The sequence below is a fragment of the Monodelphis domestica genome, chromosome 3 (genome assembly GCF_027887165.1).
Source record: "Monodelphis domestica isolate mMonDom1 chromosome 3, mMonDom1.pri, whole genome shotgun sequence".
NCBI lineage: Eukaryota > Metazoa > Chordata > Mammalia > Didelphimorphia > Didelphidae > Monodelphis > Monodelphis domestica.
Genome location: NC_077229.1, coordinates 71,494,967 through 71,518,654, shown reverse-complemented (window position 1 = coordinate 71,518,654; position 23,688 = coordinate 71,494,967). Strand labels below are relative to the sequence as shown.

The 23,688-nt window shown below is 40.5% G+C and overlaps 1 protein-coding gene across 7 annotated transcripts in view; it reads right to left on the bottom strand.

Annotated features, from left to right (window-relative positions):
* SPMAP2 (sperm microtubule associated protein 2) overlaps positions 1 to 23,688 on the bottom strand; it is a 68,993-nt gene that overhangs the window by 4,616 nt on the left and 40,689 nt on the right. For 2 of the 7 annotated variants that reach the window (XM_056822087.1, XM_056822088.1), the window contains 5 exons: positions 10,883 to 11,047; positions 9,931 to 9,992; positions 9,183 to 9,252; positions 7,488 to 7,605; positions 2,240 to 2,396 (listed from right to left, as the gene is read on the bottom strand). In XM_056822087.1, coding sequence (XP_056678065.1) covers positions 2,240 to 2,396; positions 7,488 to 7,605; positions 9,183 to 9,252; positions 9,931 to 9,992; positions 10,883 to 11,040 — 565 coding nt within the window. In that variant the 5' untranslated portion in view covers positions 11,041 to 11,047. Of the gene's footprint in view, positions 1 to 2,239; positions 2,397 to 7,487; positions 7,606 to 9,182; positions 9,253 to 9,930; positions 9,993 to 10,882; positions 11,048 to 22,159; positions 22,449 to 23,688 lie in introns of those variants that run through there. The other 5 variants (XM_056822090.1, XM_056822091.1, XM_001376090.5 and 2 more) reach the window with 4 other exon arrangements.

Here is a 23,688-nt window from a genome sequence, read left to right as displayed (position 1 = left end):
CCAAAATTGTGTGATTCTTAGTATTTGATTACTCCTTTTCCTGCTTCTGCAGAGGTGGAAGAGGAACACACCAGACCGAAAGCTATTTTATAGTTTTCTTTGTTTCGTGGGTTGCCAAAGCCAAAGAATTCACCCCCAGGTGGCTAGTCTAGTGATAAAGGCTTGTTTTGTACAAAACTAGACTGGCTTTTGGAAAAGCAGGCATAGTCTATTATGGCCATAACGTTTTTGGCAGTTAAGAGGATAGCTGAATAAGTTATTATTTGTGAATCTCATGGAACAATATTGTGCCAGACAAAATGAGGAAAATCGGTTCGGAGAAACCTGGGAAGACTTACATGAACTGATGCAGAATAAAGTGAGCAGAACCAAGAGAACAATTCATGCAATAACCACAGCGTAAAGACAAACAACTCTGAAAAACTGAAGAACTCTGATCAACGCAACAATCAATCATAATTTCAGAGGATTTATGATGAAACTTCCTGCCTATTTCTTGATAGAGGAGTGATGAACTCAAGGTACAAAAATGAGCCGTCAGCCTTTGGACGTGGACATGATAGAAATTTGTTTTTGCTTGATTGTGAATCTGATATAAGGGGTTTCTTGTTCCCTTTTTTTTTTCTTTTGAAATTGGGGGAGGCCCACATCCAAAGAAAGAACTATGGAATCAGAAATGCGTTAGAAAAACATATACTCGATCAAGTAGTGCAACAGGGATGTGATTAGGGTTTTGACCTTAAAAGATCACCCTACTGCAAATATGAATAACAGGGAAATAGGTTTTGAACAATGATACATGGATAACCCAGTGGAACTGCTTGGCGGCTTTAGGAGGGGGAAGGAAAGAGCGGGGAGAGTGGGGATTATGAATCATGTAACCATGAAAAAAATTCTAAATTAAAATAATTAAATAAATAAAAGAAACTGAGGGAAGGTGGCAGGGAGAGAAAAAATAAATGCTTATAAAATGAAAAACGAGATAATTTAAGAAGACGGGAGAAATCGGCTCTTCCCATTATGATAGACCCTGCCAAAGCCTATGCTTGACTGGCATACCTTTGAGAGTCATCCTATGACATGATGAGGCTTTTTTTCAGTAGGACTTTCTGGGCCTATTCATTTATTTGTTTGTTTTTTAATTGGAAAATTTTCTGGGCCTATTTATAAGAAGAATAACAATTCTATAATGAATTTTATTTTTATATGTTTTTTAAGTATTATATACCAATATATCATATATTATTAGGGGCATCTTAGTGGCACAGTAGATAGAGCACTAGGCCTGGAGCCAGGAAGATCTGAGTTTATATTTGGTCTTAGACACTTACTAGCTGGGCAAGTCACTTAAGCTTTTGGCCTCAGTTTCTTTATCTATAAAATGAGCCGGAGAAGGAAATGGTACACTACTCTAGTATCTTTGCCAAGAAAACCTGAATGGGATAATGAAGGACCAGAAATGACTGAAAATGACTAAATCACAATAACAATGATGTAAAAAAAAAACTCATGATGAAGGAAAGAATTAATTCCTAATAGTAGAGTTTGGGGCACCGTGAGATCGATGGGGAAGGTTGGCATGGAGGAGGCAGGCAGTATTTTGGGGAGTTATCTGGTACTCTGTTAGCACTTCCCACTAGGAAGGCTGGTGGCTGGTAGGGCTGTCTAGCTTTCTCCATGTCTCTCTCCATTGTGTGTCAGTCTTTGTGTACAACATTCTCCTGGTTCTGCTCCTTTCACTCTGCATCAATTCCTGGAGGTTGTTCCAGTTCCCATGGAATTCCTCCAGTTCATTATTCCTTTGAGCACAATAGTATTCCATCACCAACATATACCACAATTTGTTCAGCCATTCCCCAATTGATGGGCATCCCCTCATTTTCCAATTTTTGGCCACCACAAAGAGTGCAGCTATGAATATTCTTGTACAAGTCTTTTTCCTTATTATCTCTTTGGGGTATAAACCCAGCAGTGCTATGGCTGGATCAAAGGGCAGACAGTCTTTTACCACCCTTTGGGCATAGTTCCAGATTGCCCTCCAGAAAAGTTGGATCAATTCACAACTCCACCAACAATGCATTAGTGTCCCAATTTTGCCACACCACCTTGAACATTTATCACTTTCCTTTGCTGTTCCTTGTCTCTCTCTAAGTCTCCACTTCTTCTCTACCCTAGAATTAGAGGGGAAGGGAAGCAGAATTGTTAGTAATTGGAAGCATTCCCAGTGCGGGCAACCTACTAGCTAAGTGGTAGATCCGGGTAAGGTCTGGAGGGTGTTGCTTAGGCTTGTTTATGAAGAACAATTCAGAAGATGTCACGCTTTTGGTCTTGGGGGCTGCCAGCTCCAAGGTACGAGGTCTAGGTTCAGCCATTCGTGCTGCCTTCGACACCTGTATCTGGAGAAGGGAGTGAGGGAGGAAGGAGGAAAGCAGATATGTAGTGTGGGCAAGGGGCTGGCATGTTATCATTCCTCCCTCCCCTCACCCTCTAATCACCCTAACGTATGTTAAGATAGATAGAGGATAAATTGGGGGTAGTTTCAGAGGAAAGTCACTAAAATTAAGGAGGTTGAGGAAAGACTTCTTGCAAAAGATGAATCTTTAGCTGAGACTAGAAGGAAGTCAGCCAGGCCAGCCAGGAGGCAGAGAGAGAGTTGCCTATTTAGAATTAAGTTTTGGGGGCAGCCAGGTAGCTCAGTGGATTGAGAGCCAGGCCTAGAGACAGGAGGTACTGGGTTCAAAGCTTGCCTCAGACCCTGGGCAAGTCACTTAACCCCCAATGCCTAGCCCTTACTGCTCTTCTGGCTTAGAACCAATACTCAGTATTGATTCTAAGATGGAAAGTAAGGGTTTAAAAGAAAAAAGAGAATTAGGTTTCACCTAACTAGGATAATTTAAGCAAAGGACCTGTCTGCAAGTCCAGAGAAGGACACAGTGACCTCTAGTCTTGGGAATCTTGAGTATAAATTTATCCTGGTTCTGCCACATCCTTTCCATATTACCATGAATGAGTTACTTAAACTCCGGACCTCTGCCTGTTTGGATTTCGGACAGCTCCAACCATTGGGGCATTTTTCCCCTCTGACACCCCATCTAAATCAGCTTCTTTCCAAAATGCCTCTCATTGTCCTGGTTCTGCCCTCTGGGACCAAGAAATAAAAGTCTAAAAAGACCAGCCAACCAAACCCAAAAGGGGCAACATTTCCCACACGACTGCCCTTCAGATGTTTGAAGATGACCATTCTGCTGCTCCCAAGTCTTCTGTTTTCCAGGCTAACCTTTCTCAGTTGCTTCAACCAATCCTCATGGGACATACATAATCTGGAGACCCTTTCCTATCACCCTGCATACTATTTCTTTGGAAGCTCTCCAGCCTGTTGATATCCTGGCTAAAATGTTGGGTCAGAATGGGGCGGATTATTTCAGATGTTGTGACTAGGGACAGAGTAAAGAAGGACGGCGACCTTCTTATTACTGGAGGTTATGCCTCTTAGCCCAAGATTTCTTTAGCTCTCTTGGCTGCCATTCCATACTGTTGATTTATCTTGATCTTGTATTGTACCCCGGGTGTTTTGTAAGGAAAGTCACGTCAAATAAGGTCAAGCCAACAAGCATTTATTAAGTGCCTACAGTGTTCTAGGCACTGTGCTAAGCCTGAGGGATAGCACCCCCCATCCCCCCCAAAAAACCCTACCTCAGTCCTTGCTCCCCAAATCTTCTGTCTACCCATGTTTCCCCCCCTACCTGATCACCTGAAATTAATTGGTTTTTAATTCAAATGTATGACTTTATACTTATGTCTATTAAATTTCATTTTATTGGATTCAGCCCAATGTTCTTGTTTGTGGAGAGCTATTTATATCCTGAATCTTATTGCCTGAGAGGAGGTTGGACTAGATGACCTCTACAATTCCTTCCAATTCTAATAATAATATTAGCTAACATTTATATAGTATTTACTATGTACCAGACACTGTACTGAGCATTTTACAAATATTTTGTCATTTGTTCCTTATAACCACTCTGGAAAGGAGGTGTGGGTATTCCCCATTTTACAGTGGTTCAAACTGAGGCAAACAAAGGTTCAGTGATTTGCTTATGGTTACATAGCTAGGAAGTGATTAAGGACAGATTTGAACTCAGGTCTTCCTGGCTCCAGATCCAGTTGCTATCCACTTTCCCACCTAGACACTGAAACTCTCTTAGACTAAGATCTTAGGTAACAGTCCTCTCTTCCAGCTTGGTGTTACCTGCACATTTGATAAGCTTGCTGTCCATGCTTTCATTCAATCAGTGATAAAAATATTAAACAACATAAAGCCCTAAAGCATCCTGGTATACCTTCTTCTAAGCTACCTTCGAACCATTAGGACTAACAGTGGTCCTAGGTTCAAATCTGGCCTCAGACACTTCCCAGCTGTGTGACCCTGGGCAAGTCACTTGACCCCCATTGCCTAGCCCTTACCACTCTTCTGCCTTGGAGCCAATACACAGTATTGACTCCAAGATGGAAGGTAAGGGTTTTATAAAAAAAAAAAAAAGAACAACAGTGGGTCTAGCCATTTGAGGAGTTCTACATGCATACGTCTCTGTGTATGCTCCACTTCTCTCTATCTTTTCCCCCTACATAAATAATGAGAGCCTTTGTCAAATATTCTCCTAAAATTAAAGTTGGTCTATCTGTAGTCTTCCCATAATCTATGAGTCTAGACTAATCCAACAAATCCCATTCTTGATAAAATCTTTATTGGCTCTTTAGGATGGCTGTTTCCTTTTCTTGTTTTTCAGTCGTGTCTGACTCTTTGTGACCCAATTTGGAGTTTTCTTGGCAAAGATATTGGAGTGATTTGCCATTTCCTTATAGATGTGGAAACTGAGGCAAACAGAGTTAAGTGACTTGTCCAGGGTCTGAGGCGGAATTTGAACCTATGAAAGCAAGTCTTTCTGACTCCAAGCTCAGCGCTCCATCCTCTGCACCATCTACTTGCCCTTGGTTGCTTTAAAGGTATGTATAACGTGGGGTATTTTGCATACTGCTATGTATACAGAAGGAGATTCTGCATTGGTGGAGAGAATGCTAACACAAGGCCATGTGTCTGCATGAAGGCCAAAATCTGTGTGAGAGCTTTGTAGAGGAGATGTTTAACACTCGCCCTTTGGAATGGCTCAACAAGTCATTCTTTGAGAGAGCTCCCATGTGGTCCCTGAATCTCTTTGGCACTGGCTCCAGATATATAGTGACAGATGGACTTTGGAAGTTGCAAGCATGTAGACTAAGCTGGTTCTTCCATAAGTCTCTGCTTTCTAGCTTTCCTCCCTAAAGACTGGGGTTATTTCCCCTTGGGTGAGTTCTGGATCTCTGTTGGTTGAGCTGAGATTTCATTTCACTCCATACAAATAGTTTGTTCCTTCTTGGATATTTTCTGACATTTTCTCATCTATATAACTTCAGTTTCTGTTAGCTATTTGCCTGGATAAATGAATTTACTTGCTATTCACTATTTGTGATGGTCTTTTATGTAACTAGCCATTTGGTGGGAATGATTATGCTCCAAATATAGCCAATGCCAATTTAAAGGTATTGCATAAAGCCAAGAGATAGCCAATGCCATTTAAAGGTAACAGTTAGGGCAAGCAGCTTTTTGTTTTGAACCGATTGCACCCCTAGACCAGCAAGATTTAGGGAAAGTAGATCGATATGTCTAGTCCAATACCAACTTGGAGACTAGAAGAAAGAGTGCCTAGCCTGGTGGTACTCTGAGGCTTGCCTGTCCTTCCAAAACCAACTGTCATACTGGTTTTTCTGCTTTCTTAGGGCATGGTCCAGAGTTCAGATAATGCCTCCCATGAGCCATATCTTTATAACCCATGTGGATAAACATATCTTTTTTTTAAAACCCTTACCTTCCATCTTGGAATCCATTCTGTGTATTGGTTCCAAGGCATAAGAGTGGTAAGGGCTAGGCAATGGAGGTCAAGTGACTTGCCCAGGGTCACACAGCTGGGAAGTGTCTGAGGTCAGATTTGAACCTAGGACCTCCCATCTCTAGGCCTGGTTCTCCATCCACTGAGCCACCCAGCTGCCCCCTGGACAAACATTTCTTACAAGGAAACATGCTTTAGAAATACATCCTCAGATTTCACTAAGAATTGAAGCCTAGATTACTGGTATATTATTTGTAGACCCTGTCTTCTTCCTTATTTTGGAAATCAAGACTCAAATTGTCTTCAGGTCTGTGACACTTCTTTTCTCTTCTTTTTCCAAGACTTACTAGAGGAGCTCTTTCCTGATGGTGTCTAAAAATCGACATCATTACTGCTAGAAAATCAAGCAGCTACCTCTTCCCTAAAAGGTCCAGTTCTCCCTTCTTCAGGAAAAGTTTCTTATCTTTTTCTTGGACATAAGCAGCCCTCCATTCTTTTTTCCTTTGTGTCATTTTCATGACCTAAAAACATCTTGTTTGCTGTCACAATGAAACTATTCATATATAGGGTTAAAACTCTCCTAAGAATTTTGAGACACTTCCTTCTCTCTCTCATTTTCTCTCTCTTTCCTTTGTCCCTCTCTCCTCTCTCTCTCTCTGTCTCTTGTCTGTATTTTCTTCCTCTCTTCTCTCTTTCTTTCTCTCCCCTTTCTCTTTCTATATATGTTTATGTATAGTTATATATGTAATTTCACACATCTATATCTATCCATTTATCTATCTATCTATCTATCTATCTATCTATCTATCCATTTATCTATCTATCCATCTATCTATCTATCTATGCCCATACACACACTTAAAAAAAAGACATCTAGAAAGCAGGGGGACATTTCTTTGGCTCCCTTTCCTTCTCTTCAGCTAGGGATATATTAGTCTTCATTTGAGTATAGATACCAATCCCCTGGTTGTATCAGAAATATAAATATTTCACATTCTATAGTTCTTTGCAAAAGGATCTGTGCTCTCTATACTTGCTGGAAGTGAGATCTCCCATATTTTGTTGTTCTTGGGAGTAGCTCCCCTAGAGAACTTTTCATTTGGTAATGGCCTTCCCCTCTCAGGACTCACAGAGCATGTTGTATTTTTCTAACAAACTTATCATGAAACATTCTGTATTATACTCAGTCCTCTGCATTTATGTCCTGTCCCCCTGCTAACATGGGAGCTCCATGAGGGAAGGGACTGTGTCTTACCTAAATTTTCCAGCTTCCCTCCCCAGCCATCATTGCCCAGCACAGATCTCTGCACATCATAGGTAATTATAAATGATTGTCATTTGTTGACATTTGATGAGCCTCTGCCATCATTCAGAGGAACTCAAAGAAGAGCCTGGAAATACTAGCTTACAACCCCCCTCCCTCCCCAGGAAGTTCTACTATCCTCTAGCATCCTCTGTCCAACCAATAAAAAGAATGACATTTGGGTGTAATGATTGGGGATGAAAGAAGGAAGAGATCACCCCAGAAAGACCTAATATGGAGGGAGCAGTGGGGAGACATACCTTGGTAGGGTCAACAACCCAGATGTTGCTCCTCAACTTTGGATGTGCAAGTACCTTCAGACGAGATGTAGCCTTGGCCTCGAGTGATGCCCGTGAAATGGGCCAAATAGGTGTAGACCTGAGATAGAGAAGGTTGGACCCCAGGGGACAACACAATAGAGAGTTCTCCTGCTCCTGATGGTCTTCTTTCTCCAAGGGACAAAGCCTCTGTGAGATCTGCCTTCCCTCCCCTTCATTCTCCCCAGTTTGGTCAGCTCCCCATTATCCACAAGTGGATTGGTGCAGGGACTAAGTATTCCTCTTGAAGGGGCTACTGGATGGAGCTGGGAGGGAGCATTGAGGCTGGGACCAGTACATGCATCCTCTCATGCCCTGCTGAAAAAATGGCAGTCCTTTTCTGATGCCCTGGGCCTATGGATAAGCAGGAGTTGATAGTCTCTGGGTGGTTAGTGATGTTTCCAAAAGGTTTTACCAGGAGGGTGCTGTGCAGATGGAAAATTTGCCACACCTGAGCTACATTCCCAGCATCCTTTTAAGTTACATCCTCATTTTATGTAAGGATGCTTGGGAGATAAATTTGGCTGAGACCCATGCTGCGGGGCTCTTTTTTTTTCAGAGCTTGTGCTTTTGGTAAAATACTGCAGGTGTGAGTCTCTGGCTCTCTTTGCTCTGCTCACTTGACTGAAAGAACCCTTTTTCTTTTTCTTCTCTTGTGACTTATTATTTTTAAAATCCTATATTTTTAAAATACTAGGAGTATTTATTCATTTTTACTCCTACAGTGCCAAGAAGAAGAATTGGGATCTCTGGTTTCTCACTTCCTTTCTGATATATTGACTGGACAGCCTAGGCTGAAACCATCCTCATTGGGTCACAGGGTACCAAAGGCAGGAAGAGGATGAGTCTTGGGTATTTCCCTCTCCAGATCCTGCCGTACTAAACTGATCCTACAACAGCTTTAGGATTCCCTGACAAAGACTCAGACCACGGAAAGGGCAGCCAAGTGATATAGTGAATAGAGCTCCAGGTCTAGAGATGGGAGCTCTGGGGTTCAAATTTGGCCTCAGCCACTTCCTAGCTATGTGACCTGGGCAAGTCACTTAACTCCATTTGTCTAGTCCTTGGCCTTCTGTCTTAGAATGGATGTCATCCGTTCTAAGACAGAAAAAAAGGGTTAAAAAAAAGAATCATACCACACAGAATGCCAAAGTGGGGAAGATCCTTGAATGATAAAACATCAGAGCTGTAAAGGTCTTTAGAACAGAGAATATCTGAGCAGAGAGGTGCCTTAGACCCCAGAATGCCAGAGCTGGGATAGTCATTAGAACACCAAATATCAGAGCTTAGAATGTTAGGAACTGGGAAGGTCTTTAGAACAGAAAGTGTCAGAGCTGGAGAAACCCCTGAGATTTCTTATCTCTAAGGGATGGTTGTACTAGATCCTCTGCTTATAGAATATTACAGAAATAGCACTTCCCAGTTTTAATATCCTATGAGCATAGTAGATAGACCGAAAGTGTCAGAGCTCAAAGGGACCTTAGAAGCCATTTAGACCAACCCTTTGATTTTTTTTTCTAGCTCTGCCTAGGATCCCAGATGAGGCTGGAGAAGCAGTGATGGGGGGGTTGGGTGCAGGGGTGAGCAGTCCTCCTCTGTCTTCTGTGGTCGATACTACCCCCCTTTCAACCCTCTTACCTGCATTCATTGTAGTAGGTTGAATAGAATCGTTTGGGTCTAGAGAGTTCTTCTAGTCTTGGCGTCACAACTACAATTGAATTTTTTAAAAACACAGCCCAGGAATTACTCCTATATCCATCAGACAAATAGGGAATGACAGCTCCTGAATGGCCCCTTGCCTTGCACAATAGGCACCTTCCTGAAAAAGCTGTGTTTAAGTTGAATTCAATTTCAAATACAGGATGGAAATGTAGAACCACAGAACTGGGAGGGACCTTAGAACCCAGAGCCCAGAATGTCAGAACTTGGATAGACATAGAATTTCAGACCTCAGAAAGCCCTTAGAACAGGTAACGCTGGAACTCGATTGGCCCTTATCAGGTCTGAAAGGGACTTTGGAACATAGAACAGAGGATGTCAGAACTTGGAAATACATTAGAACATAGATAAGACATAAGAGTCAGAAGGTATCTTAGAGATAGATCATCAGGGCCCGCTCCCTCATCTTACAGGTGGAGATATTGTAAATGAGAGGGGAAGAGGGCATGTAGGCCACAAATGGCAGGTATTAAGATATCGTACCCCCTCTCCCCACTGGGAAATATTTACTTACATATCGGGGAGGTCATCAGGACTTTCCTGGTTCCACTTGGCTGCCCAGTGGGCAAGGGTAGGAAAAAAGAGACCAAATGGCTAGATGGAGGGAAGGAGACTTCCCTAAGGACAATGGGAAAGGAATCTGGGCATAAACCATAGTTTGACTTACTAGGACAAGTCACACTGAGAGTCGTGTCTTCTGGTATCTTATCTGTCCAGTATACTGAAGGCCTGGAAGACACCAAGAAGTTTCATGAGTTTATAAGATTCATAGATGAAAACAACTTCAGATAGAATCTAGCTATTACCCTCCTGTTTTATATAGGAGGAAACTCAAGCTCAGATGTCTCGATTGTCCCCAGTGGCCTCCTCCTCTGTCCTAGCAACATGGCCATTAAAAAAAATAACCCTTACCTTCTGTCTTAGAATCAATACCAAGTATTGGTTCCAAGACAGAAGAAAGGTAAAGGCTAGGCAATTGGTTTTAAGTGGCTTGTCCAGGGTCACATAACAAGGAGGCCAGATTTGAACTGAGGATTTCCCATCTCCCATTCATTTTATAAATGGGGCTAATGGAGTTCAGAGACCAGGCCACACAGTGACAAAGACCTACTCTGGAGTTTTCTTACTCCAATTCCAGTTCTAAGGCATGTTCCCTTGCCTTCCTTTCTGACCTCTTGAGCGTTGTCCATTCTGTCACACTCTTCTCCTTCTCATTGTTCCTTTCCTCCATTTCCAAGTGGTTTAGAGCTTCTTTTCCTCCCTATGGCCCCAACCTTCACCTGACCCTGGTCTTAGGGGCTGTGCGGGAGTTTGGGATGAAATGAAAGGTCAGAGGGGAAAGAGCAAAGCTGGCGTGCAGTTCTGAATTTTCATTCAGGTACAACTCGGGAGGAGACACGGAATGGAGCTCACTGCAAAGTTCCTGTTTCTATTTTTGAGTCACTGAACGTCAGATCTGGAAGGAACCAGGGGAGAGATAGTACAAGGGATGTCTAAGCTAGAAGGGACCCTCCAGACTATCCCATTTTGCAGATAGGGAAACTAAGGAAAGTGACTGAGAGTGGAATCTTTCCTCCTTTCTTTCTGTTCCCTGGTGATCCTCATTGTCAAGTTCACACCTGTCTACTATGATCTGATGGTTGACCTTGGGCTTGGCCAGCTCTTCCAACCTGTATTTATCAAGACGTCGAGGCCGATGAGAAGTCTTCTTCCATGACTGAAGCTCAGTGACAATGACATCTGCCATCTCATCCTCGGCCATCGAATTCTGTGACATAATCTCCCTTGGGAAGAAATTGGTATTAGGGGTGAAGGCAACGGAAGACTCTGAAGGGTGTGAAGCTGGGGATACAAACCCAGAGGAGAGTCATGCAAAGAGCCCTGGATTTGGAGTTGGGCAATCTGGGGTTCAAAACCCGGGGCTGCCACTTTACCACCTGAATAACCTTGAACTTCTCCTTTGGAGACTCGACTTCCCTCCATTTTAAGATGAAGGAACTGAACTAGATGGTTTCTAAGGATTCTTCAGTCATATAGCCTATGTAAAACCTTCTGTGCTCTAGGATCTCTTCCATCCAGGTGGCTCAGTAGATTGAGAACCAGGCCTAGAGACTGGAAATTCTGGGTGCAAATGTGGTCTTAGGCACTTCCTAGTTATGTGTCCCTGGGCAAGTCACAAGCTCCATTGCCCAGCTCTTACTGCTCTTCTGCCTTGAAACCAATACACAGTATTGATTTTAGGATGAAAGAGTTTTGTTTTGTTTTTTAAACAAACCTTCAGAAAACATATGTGGAAAACTGCTGTTATATATAATTGGGAAAATAAAATATCTTTTAAAAAATCATATCCATTTGCGGATGACATGATGGTCTACTTAAAGAATCCTAGAGATTCAACCAAAAAGCTAATCAAAATAATCAACAACTTTAGCAAAGTTGCAGGATACAAAATAAACCCACATAAATCATCAGCTTTTCTATATATCTCCAACACAACTTAGCAGCAAAAACTAGGATGAGAAATCCCATTCAAAATCACCTTAGACAAAATAAAATACCTAGGAATCTATCTCCCGAGACAAACACAGGAACTATATGAACATAACTACAAAACACTCTCCACACAACTAAAACTAGACTTGAGCAAATGGAAAAACATTAACTGCTCATGGGTAGGACGAGCCAATATAATAAAAATGACCATCCTACCCAAACTTATTTATCTATTTAATGCCATGCCCATTGAACTTCCAAAAAATTTCTTTACTCATTTAGAAAAAAACCATAACAAAGTTCATTTGGAAGAACAAAGGATCAAGGATATCCAGGGAAATAATGAAAAAAAAATACAAAGGAAGGTGGCCTTGAAGTCCCAGATCTCAAACTATCAAAGCAGCAGTCATCAAAACAATTTGGTATTGGCTAAGAGACAGAAAGGAGGATCAGTGGAATAGACTTGGGGCAAGCAACCTCAGCAAGACAGTATATGATAAACCCAAAGATCCCAGGTTTTGTGATAAAAATCCACTATTCGATAAAAACTGCTGGGAAAATTGGAAGACAGTGTGGGAGAGATTAACTTTGGATCAACACCTCACACCCTACACCAAGATAAACTCAGAATGGGTGAATGACTTGAACATAAAGAAGGAAACTATAAGTAAATTAGGCAAACACAGAATATACATGTCAGACCTTTGGGAAGGGAAAGATTTTAAAACCAAGCAAGACTTAGAAATAGTCACAAAATGCAAAATAAATAATTTTGACTACATCAAATTAAAAAGCTTTTATACAAACAAAACCAATATAACTAAAATCAGAAGGGAAGCAACAAATTGGGAAACAATCTTCATAAAAACCTCTGACAAAGGTTTAATTACTCAAATATACAAAGAACTAAATCAATTGTACAAAAAATCAAGCCATTCTCCAATTGATAAATGGGCAAGGGACATGAACTTTTTTTCAGTTTTCAGATAAAGAAATCAAAACTATTAATAAGCACATGAAAAAGTGCTCAACATCTCTTATAATCAGAGAGATGCAAATCAAAACAACTCTGAGGTATCACCTCACACCTAGCAGATTGGCTAACATGACAGCAAAGGAAAGTAATGAATGCTGGAGGGGATGTGGCAAAATTGGGCCATTAATACATTGCTGGTGGAGTTGTGAACTGATCCAACCATTCTGGAGGGCAATCTGGAACTATGCCCAAAGGGTGACAAAAGAATGTCTGCCCTATGATCCAGCCATAGCACTGCTGGGTCTGTACCCCAAAGAGACAAGGGACAAAAAGACTTGTACAAAAATATTCATAGCTTCTCTTTTTGTGGTGGCCAAAAATTGGAAAATGAGGGGATGCCCATTAATTGGGGAATGGCTGACCAAATTGTGGTATATGTTGGTGATGGAATACTATTGTGCTCAAAGGAATAATAAAGTGGAGGAATTCCATGGAGACTGGAACAACCTCCAGGAAGTGATGCAGAGCGAGAGGAGCAGAACCAAGAGAACATTGTACACAGAGACTGATACACTGTGGTACAAGAGAACATAATGGACTTCGCCATTAGTGTCAATGCAGTGACCCTGAACAACCTGCATGGATCTAGGAGAAAAAACACTATCCACAAGCAGAGGACAAATTGTGGGAGTAAAAACACCGAGGACCCATATCAGAAATTGAAATCCAACAGGCCATCAAAGAACTTCCTAAGAAAAAATCCCCAGGGCCTGATGGATTCACCAGTGAATTCTATCAAACATTCAGAGAACAGTTAATCCCAATACTATACAAACTATTTGACATAATAAGCAAAGAGGGAGTTCTACCAAACTCCTTTTACGACACAAACATGGTACTGATTCCAAAACCAGGCAGGTCAAAAACAGAGAAAGAAAACTATAGGCCAATCTCCCTAATGAATATAGATGCAAAAATCTTAAATAGGATACTAGCAAAAAGACTCCAGCAAGTAATCAGAAGGATCATTCACCATGATCAAGTAGGATTCATACCAGGGATGCAGGGCTGGTTCAACATTAAGAAAACCATCCACATAATTGACCACATCAACAAGCAAACTAGCAAGAACCACATGATTATCTCAATAGATGCAGAAAAAGCCTTTGATAAAATACAACACCCATTCCTATTAAAAACACTAGAAAGCATAGGAATAGAAGGGTCATTCCTAAAAATAATAAATAGTATATATCTAAAACCATCAGCTAATATCATCTGCAATGGGGATAAACTAGATGCATTCCCAATAAGATCAGGAGTGAAACAAGGATGCCCATTATCACCTCTACTATTTGACATTGTACTAGAAACACTAGCAGTAGCAATTAGAGAAGATAAAGGAATTGAAGGCATCAAAATAGGCAAGGAGGAGACCAAGTTATCACTCTTTGCGGATGACATGATGGTCTACTTAAAGAATCCTAGAGATTCAACCAAAAAGCTAATCAAAATAATCAACAACTTTAGCAAAGTTGCAGGATACAAAATAAACCCACATAAATCATCAGCTTTTCTATATATCTCCAACACAGCTCAGCAGCAAGAACTAGAAAGAGAAATCCCATTCAAAATTACCTTAGACAAAATAAAATACCTAGGAATCTACCTCCCAAGACAAACACAGGAACTATATGAACACAACTACAAAACACTCTCCACACAACTAAAACTAGACTTGAGCAAATGGAAAAACATTAACTGCTCATGGATAGGACGAGCCAATATAATAAAAATGACCATCCTACCCAAACTTATTTATCTATTTAGTGCCATACCCATTGAACTACCAAAATACTTCTTTACTGATTTAGAAAAAACCATAACAAAGTTCATTTGGAAGAACAAAGATCAAGGATATCCAGGGAAATAATGAAAAAAAAAACACATATGATGGGGGCCTTGCAGTCCCTGACCTAAAACTATATTACAAAGCAGCAGTCATCAAAACAATTTGGTACTGGCTAAGAAACAGAAAGGTCAGTGGAATAGACTGGGGGAAAGCGACCTCAGCAAGACAGTATACGATAAACCCAAAGATCCCAGCTTTTGGGACAAAAATCCACTATTCGACAAAAACTGCTGGGAAAATTGGAAGACAGTGTGGGAGAGACTAGGAATAGATCAACACCTCACACCCTACACCAAGATAAATTCAAAATGGGTGAGTGACTTAAACATAAAGAAGGAAACCATAAGTAAATTGGGTAAACACAGAATAATATACATGTCAGACCTTTGGGAGGGGAAAGGCTTTAAAACCAAGCAAGACATAGAAAGAATCACAAAATGTAAAATAAATAATTTTGACTACATCAAACTAAAAAGCTTTTGTACAAACAAAACCAATGTAACTAAAATCAGAAGGGAAACAACAAATTGGGAAAAAATCTTCATAGAAACCTCTGACAAAGGTTTAATTACCCATATTTATAAGGAGCTAAATCAATTGTACAAAAAATCAAGCCATTCTCCAATTGATAAATGGGCAAGGGACATGGATAGGCAGTTCTCAGATAAAGAAATCAAAACTATTAATAAGCACATGAAGAAGTGTTCTAAATCTCTTATAATCAGAGAGATGCAAATCAAAACAACTCTGAGGTATCACCTCACACCTAGCAGATTGGCTAACATGATAGCAAAGGAAAGTAATGAATGCTGGAGGGGATGTGGCAAAGTGGGGACATTAATTCATTGCTGGTGGAGTTGTGAACTGATCCAACCATTCTGGAGGGCAATTTGGAACTATGCCCAAAGGGCGACAAAAGAATGTCTACCCTTTGATCCAGCCATAGCACTGCTGGGTCTGTACCCCAAAGAGATAATAAGGAAAAAGACTTGTACAAGAATATTCATAGCTGCGCTCTTTGTGGTGGCCAAAAACTGGAAAACGAGGGGATGCCCATCAATTGGGGAATGGCTGAGCAAATTGTGGTATATGTTGGTGATGGAATACTATTGTGCTAAAAGGAATAATAAAGTGGAGGAGTTCCATGGAGACTGGAACAACCTCCAGGAAGTGATGCAGAGCGAGAGGAGCAGAACCAGGAGAACATTGTACACAGAGACTGACACACTGTGGTACAATCGAACGTAATGGACTTCTCCATTAGTGGTGGTGTAATGTCCCTGAACAACTTGCAGGGATCCAGGAGAAAAAAACACCATTCATAAGCAAAGGACAAACTATGGGAGTGGAAACACCGAGGAAAAGCAACTGCCTGAATACAGCGGTTGAGGGGACATGACAGAGGAGAGACTCTAAATGAACACTCTAATGCAAATACTATCAACAAAGCAATGGGTTCAAATCAAGAAAACATCTAATGCCCAGTGGACTTACGCGTCGGCTATGAGGGGTGGGGGGGGGGAGGAAAAGAAAATGATCTATGTCTTTAACGAATAATGCTTGGAAATGATCAAATAAAATATATTAAAAAAAAAAACACCGAGGAAAAGCAACTGCTTGACTACAGGGGTTGAGGGGAAATGACTGAGGAGAGACTCTAAATGAACACTATAATGCAAATACCAACAACATGGAAATGGGTTCGAATCAAGAACACAAGTGAAACCCAGTGGAATCTCGTCGGCTATTGGGGGGGGGGGATGATCTTTGTCTCCAATGAATAATGTTTTGAAATGACCAAATAAAATATTGTTTAAAAAAAACATTCTGTCTTTCAAATCCCCATAGTCTCTTTTATATAAATTGTATATATTTATCATATTGTAAAATAAAAAAATAAATTCTGGGTTCTTCTGGGTTCTTTGTACAAGGATCTCTTGCCAGCTTTTGACTTTCTATGGGCTAAAGTTCCTGCTTTGCACTCAGATGCCTTTGGTTCAGAGCTGGTGATCTACAAATGTTGGTTTAAGGGCTCTTGTTGATTTAAATTCTATGAACCCATAAAATGACAAGCATATAGCTTGAGCTGTCCTTCCCCTATCCCAGACATAGTCAAGAAAAGTTTCTCTCTTATTAACAGCCTTTATGCCTATAAAGTTCTTGTTGTTCAGCCCTCCTTTGTTCTGTCCCACTCTCCTGACCTTGTGGACCATACCATCTACGGGATTTTCTTGGAAAAGATACTAGAATGGTTTCCTATTTCCTTTTCCAGCAGATTTAGGCAAACAGATTAATCGACTTGCCCAGGATCACACAGCTAGTGAATGTCTGTGGTCAGATTTGAACTCATGTCTTTCTGACTCCAGGCCCAGCACTCTATCTACTAAACCACCTAGCTGCCTGCCATGCCTGTCTGTATACCCTCTTATTCAAGGGTCTCACTCTTTCAACTATGGTCTTAAGAATGTGGCTCTCTTCACTCTTTACAGATGACAGGAGGGTGTGCTTAGGCAAGCCTAGAGGAACAACTAAAAAACTAGCTGAAATAATAACTTTAGCAGAGTTACAGGATATGAAATAAACCCACATAAGTCATCAGCATTTCTATATATTAGCAACAAAGGTCAGCAGCAAGAGATAGAAAGAGAAATCCATTTAAAATAACTCTAGACAATATAAAATTCCTGGGAATATGCTTGCCAAAACAAACAAAAAAATCATCTGAACACAATTACAACAAACTCCTCACACAAATAAATTTAAATAAAAAATATTAATTGCTCATGGGTCGGCTGAGCTAATATACTTTAAATATTTTACTTATTCAGTGCCATACCAAACTACAAAAAAAGTATTTTATAAAACTAGAAAAAAAATTCATGGCACTTGCTAAGAAATAGAATGGTAGATCAATGGAATAGATTAGCTATACCATCTACAGGAACAAATGGCCTTAGCATCCACGTGTTTGATAAACCCAAAGATTCCGGCTTTTGGGATAAGAAATCCTTATTTGACAAAAACTGCTGGGAAAACTGGAAAAAGTATGGCAGAAACTAGATATAGACCAATACTTCACACTCTAGACCAAGATAAGGTAAAAATGGGTATGCGATCTAGACATAAAGAGTGATACCATAACTAAATTAGGGGAACATAGAATAGTTTAGCTGGCAGATCTATGGAGCAAGGAAGAATTTATGACTAAACAAGATAGTTTTATCAGAAGTAAAATGAATAATTTTGATTATATTAAACAAAACCAATGTAACCATGGTTAGAAGGGAAATAAGAAATAGGGAAAATTATAGCAAATTTCTGACAAAGGTCTAATTTTTCAAATTTATAGAGAATGAAGTCAAATTTATAAGAATACATTCCAATTGACAAATGGTCAAAGGATATGAATAAGCAATTTTCAGAGGAAGGAATCAAAGTTATCAATAATTATGTGAAAAATTGTTCTAAGACACTCAATTAGAGACATGCAAATTAAAACAACTTTGAGGTACCAACTTACCCCCCTCAGATTGGCCAATATGACAATAAAGGAAAGTGATAAATGTTGGAAGGGATGTAGCAAAATTGGGACACTAATGCATTGTTGGTGGAATTGTGAACCGATCCAACCATTCTGGAGGTCAATTTGGAATTATGCCTAAACAGCTATAAAACTAAAACTTTGATCCTCTAATACCATTATGAAGTCTATAATCCAAAGAGATCATAAAAAAGGGGAAATGACCTACATTATACAAAAATATTTATAGCAGCTTTTTTGGGGGGTGGTTGCAAAGAATTGGAAAAGATTTAACATGAAAGCAAGTTTGTCACCTATGAAACAGGAATTACAGATATCACACGGTGGGAAGTGTATAAGAATGAGACTTTGTGAGGATTGAATTCAGGCATATGAGAATATGGAAACAAGTAGTGGATGACTGAGAATAGGGAGGGTTGAATTATGTCAACTTGGGATTCAGAATCTGTAAAATGGGTATAACAAGCAGAGAGTTTGTTAATTATTATGGAATATGTTCCAAGAGTTTTGTTCTTTTTATTGTTGATGGAGTATACCCTCAGGGGAGAGTCTTCTCAGAATCTTCTGCAGTTTAAGAGCTGAAGAAATGGTGTTATTTCCCCTTCCTCCAAGGCAGGAGACCAGGTTGGAGATTTAACAGAATGACCTTTCTCCTCTTCCCTGGAAGGAAGCAATCTGGTGCTCTATTTGAATGACATTTCTTCTCTTCTCCATGGAGGGGATGATTGGTGGGCAATGGGAGGAACACATTGTAAATTCATGCAAGAATACTTCTCTAGATTTATTTCCCATTGCTCTATCTTATATAGGCTTCTCTCTTTTTTATTATTTTAAAATATTTTTTCATCTTCACATGATTCATTTTCTTTCCCTCCCCTCTTCAATTCCCCCTCCCAGAGCTGACAAGCAATTCCACTGGGTTATACAAATGTTATCACTTGATGCCCATTTCCATATTATTCATTTTTGCTATAAAACAAACTTTTAAAGCCTAAACCCCAAATCACATACCCATATATACATGTGATAAGTGATGTCTTATGTTCTGCTTTTGCATTCCTACTCCCATAGTTCTTTCTCCCAATGTAGTTAACATTCTTTCCAATAAGTCCTTCAGGAGGGTCCAAGCTTGTTGCATTGCTACTAGTAGCAAAGTCCATTATGTTAGATTGTTCCACAATGTTTCACTTTCTGTGTACAGTGTTCTGGTTCTGCTCATTTCACTCTGAATCAGTTCAAGGAGGTTCATATAGAAATCCTCCAGATCAGCGTTTATCAGCTTCTTTCTAGCCATGTTCCCCAAACTCTCCACACTTTCCCCCTGACCCGGAATGCACTTCTTCACCTCAGCTTCTTGAAACCCTTAGTTTCTTCCAAGGCTCAGCACAAGTGCCACCTCCCAGATCCTGTGTGGATTAGTTTTGTTTGTGTATCCCCAACAATGACTTCCAGATTAGGACAGGGACCTGGAGCAGTTTCTTAGGACAGCTAAGTGGCGCAGTATATAGAGAGAACACGGGGCCTGGAGTCAGGAGGACTCATCTTCCTGAGTTTAAATTCATTCTCAGACACTTACTAGCTGTATGATCCTGGGAAAATTGCTTAACTCTGTTGGCCTCAGTTTCCTCAACTGTAAAATGTGAGCTAGAAAAGGAAATGGAAAACCACTCCAGTATATGTCAAGAAAATCCCAAATAGGGTCATGGAGAGTAACACATGGCTGAATAACAACAGATTTATTGGTCCATTATAATGAGATTAGCAAACCCCCCAAAATGAACTTTATCCAAAGTAGAACAGATCCCTAGATGGATGGATGCTTAGTATAATGCTTGTCACATAGTAGGTAGTGAATAAATATTTATAGATTGATTGAGGTGTAGACCTCAATCTGGTTGCGAGTGAAAATGAGGAGTCAAGGTTAAGATGAGGTTGTATACTTGAGTGACCACTATAAATGACCTTTTCAAGCTACTGCCATAGGTATCCCATAGTTTGTTGTTTTTTTTTTAAATCCTTACCTTCCATCTTGGAATCAATACTGTGCATTGGTTCCAAAGCAGAAGAGTGGTGAGAGCTAGGCAATGGGGGTTAAGTGACTTGCCCAGGGTCACACAGCTGGGAAGTGTCTGAGGCCAGATTTGAACCCAGGACCTCCCATCTCTAGACCTGGCTCTCAATCTACTGAGCTACCCAGCTGCCCCCTATCCCATAGGTTTTTGGTTGTAGGCAATAGGAAAGAACAAAAAATAGTAGACAAGAAGCGATTGAAGATGAGTGAGAGAGTGGGGATGATAAGAAGAGACAGTGTTCTGGAGAAGACAAGTTGGAATGAGATCACTTATATATGTAAAAATGTTTGCATATATGCAAGAAGGGCCACTTCATTACGTGAGATAAGGTAAAGAAGTTGGTGGTAGAGGCATTTGGGTGATGTGAAATGAGGAAAAAGGAAGATGGAAGGTAAGGATTTTTTAAAAAGATGTTATGAGCTGCTCTGCTTTTGGTGGAAAGAATTCTAGCAGATGTCTGAATATTTACCACCAATCAAACAACCAATATTTATTAAGTACCTACTATGTGTCAGGTACTATGTACTATGAAGCATGCTTCACAGAATTCTTTTCTTCATGAGCTAATTGTCTTCCTCTGTAGAATTTAAGTCTTTCTGATCCTGCCTATTCTGTCTCTGAACCCTTTGGAAGCTGCTCACCCAAAATCTGGGTTATAGGGAAGCTTGCTCTTTTTTCTTCTCTTTCCCTATGACAAATTAATATCACTCCAAAGGTTCTGTCATTATCATCCTAGCAACCAGTTCCTTCCTACTGGTGAAGTTCAAAGCCAGGAATGAAGCTTCCCTTGTGGATTCCCCTGCCTTTAACTCAACCAAGACATTTATAGCTCCCTTGTTTTGGGCAGAGGGAGAGCAACAGCAGATGTCCAGACAATTAAAGTCCTTTATCACTACTCAGTTGTGCCTTTATCCCAGATTTATGATCTATTGCTTCTTTCTGCTCAGGCGATCTGTAGTATAATCCAATGACTAAAATCTTTCCATCTCTCCTTCCTTCCTTTAGTCTTCATCCAAATTCTCTTCCTCCATGTTTCACCATTCTAGTTTCTAGATTTTCTCATATTCTCAATATATGACATTAACTTCATCTTGTCTTTTACCAGTCTTGTTTCTTTTGATTATGCTATATTTACCTAGAGCTGTAGTATAATCACAGGTCTCATCTACCCAAATCTCAGTGATACTTGAGGTCAGGTTTGTCTCTTTGCATTAGAACATTTACTTCATTTTGCTTCTTGCCCAGTTGTTGTATAATTGTGGATATTTGAAGCTATAAGTTTTATTGCTATCTTGGATTTTGTTTCCTATGAATCTTTGGGTGTCTTAATGATTCTTCTTCTTCCTACATTTTCTGTGGCTACAGAGGCAGAAACTGAGGTCCAGAGAAAAGTGATTTGCACAAAGTCATACAGTTAGTCAATGGCCGAACCAGGATTTGAACCTAGGTCTTCCTGACTTCAAATCTAGGGTTATTTCCACTATACCATGCTGCCTCCTAATATTTCACTAGTGGCATTCTATCTTTTGTTGTTGTTGTTGCTTGAATCAAATCAGATGAAATTTAAAATAGGGACAAATATAAAGATATATCTTGTTTCAAAAAAGGACACTGATAATAAACTAGATAGGAAAATGAGATGACAATGAAGAATCTCTGTTGTCCACCTCAAATAGAGATGAAAACAGGAAAGCAGAAACATCCTCAGATTTGAGACCAGAGATAGGGCAATCGAATCCTCCAAATATTTGATTTTGGAAGTGGAATTTGTCATTTTTCTCTTTTTTTCCTCCCCTCCCCATTCTCCTCATTTCCACTCACATATTGAGGACAATGTGGATGCCAGGTGAAGTCTATGTCTCCCTTTTCTCCCCTTTGCCCCATTTGCAGTTGTTTATTTACCTTTCTCTCACTTTTTTCTTTCCATACCTCGCCTTGGTTTTGATTATTTTTTTCAAAGGAAGACTGTCTTCCAGGTTATCATCTCCTAAAGACTCATGGCTTGTAGACAAATCATCTTGGCTAATCCTTTCCATTATCTCTTACTGAATTGCTTCCTTGCCTGCTGTCTTCCCTAAAGCTACTTCCTTTTTTTTATTTGCTTCTTTTTCTTTTTCTTCCTTTTTTCCTAATTGTTTTTCTTTCTTCTTTCCCTACCCACCCCCATTAAGGAACTGGCCACTAGTTCTCAGACCCCAGTGGAAGGATGTGGTCACCGTGGTAACAGGGAACACTATCCTGGTTGCCATGGAAACCCTGGTAGCTGCCTCTTCTAGGGACAAGAGTAGAAGGTTGGGAACCAGAATGGGCTTGAATAGGCATGGACTGCTCAAGAAATATTTTAGAGGAAATAGTTTTAAAAGGCCCCAAACACCCATCACCCCAATTTCCCCTTCCCCTCTTTTATGAAGTTCATAGAATTTAGTTGGAAGAGACATCAAAGGTCATCTCATTGACCCATTCATTTTACAGAGGAGGAAACCGAGGACTTCAAATTCAGTGTTCTTTCTACTACTCTGAGCAGACCTCCAAGTAACAATCTTCATCAGTCAGGAAGATGGTCACTAATGCCACATCAGCAGACAGTAGCCTGTAAGTTTCTCCCTCACATTGTGGCCATGGATAGACTCCTGCTTGGACTATTGCAGTTGATGCCTAGTCAGAATCACTGCTTCCCATTTCTGCTTTCCCTGAAACAGAGATTTCTGTGTTCTCGACTTCCCTCGAATAAACCATTATCAGTCATCCCCCTCTTCCTTCCCCCTCCCATTTCTCTAGGGTTTAAGGTTTTCTTTCCAATATCCCCAGGAGGGAAAGCAGCTGCAAAATCACAGAATCGGAATCAGAAGGAACCTCAGAGACTGACTAGTTAGTCCAGCTCATATCTGAATCAATCCCCCCTACAACCGCCGTGATGCTGGTAAATGTTTAGCAGTTGGCTCTCTGAAAAAAGCAGGACCCTTGAGTTTAATCTGCATTGTTAACATTTTCCCCATCACTTTCCTAAGTCTAGTTGATCAACGAAGTCGTGAATAGAACCGTGATTTGTAGCATTTGCCAATTTCAGAGGTGTAAACTCTTAAACTGAAAATTCAGCAGTTGGCTCTCAAGAGCCATGGGGGTTGGCTCCTCCTTTTAGTCCCCATCATCCTTCCAGTCTGGAAAGGGCAGGGCAGTACCACAATCTCACCACAAGATGCCGCCCAGCTCAATGACATGGCAAGGAGGATGAGGAGGGGAGAAGGAAGAGGAAGAGGAGGAGGAGGAGGAAGAAACAGGACTTGAGAAAAGGTAGGGAGAACTGGGGAGAGATTTGGTTCCTAGACTCTTTGAAGCAACCAAGCCCATCAGAATGATAGACTCTCCAGGTAAATCTTGGTCAAGCCTCTTCTCTTTCTTTTTCCTGTGGGTCTTAATTTCCTTATGTGTAA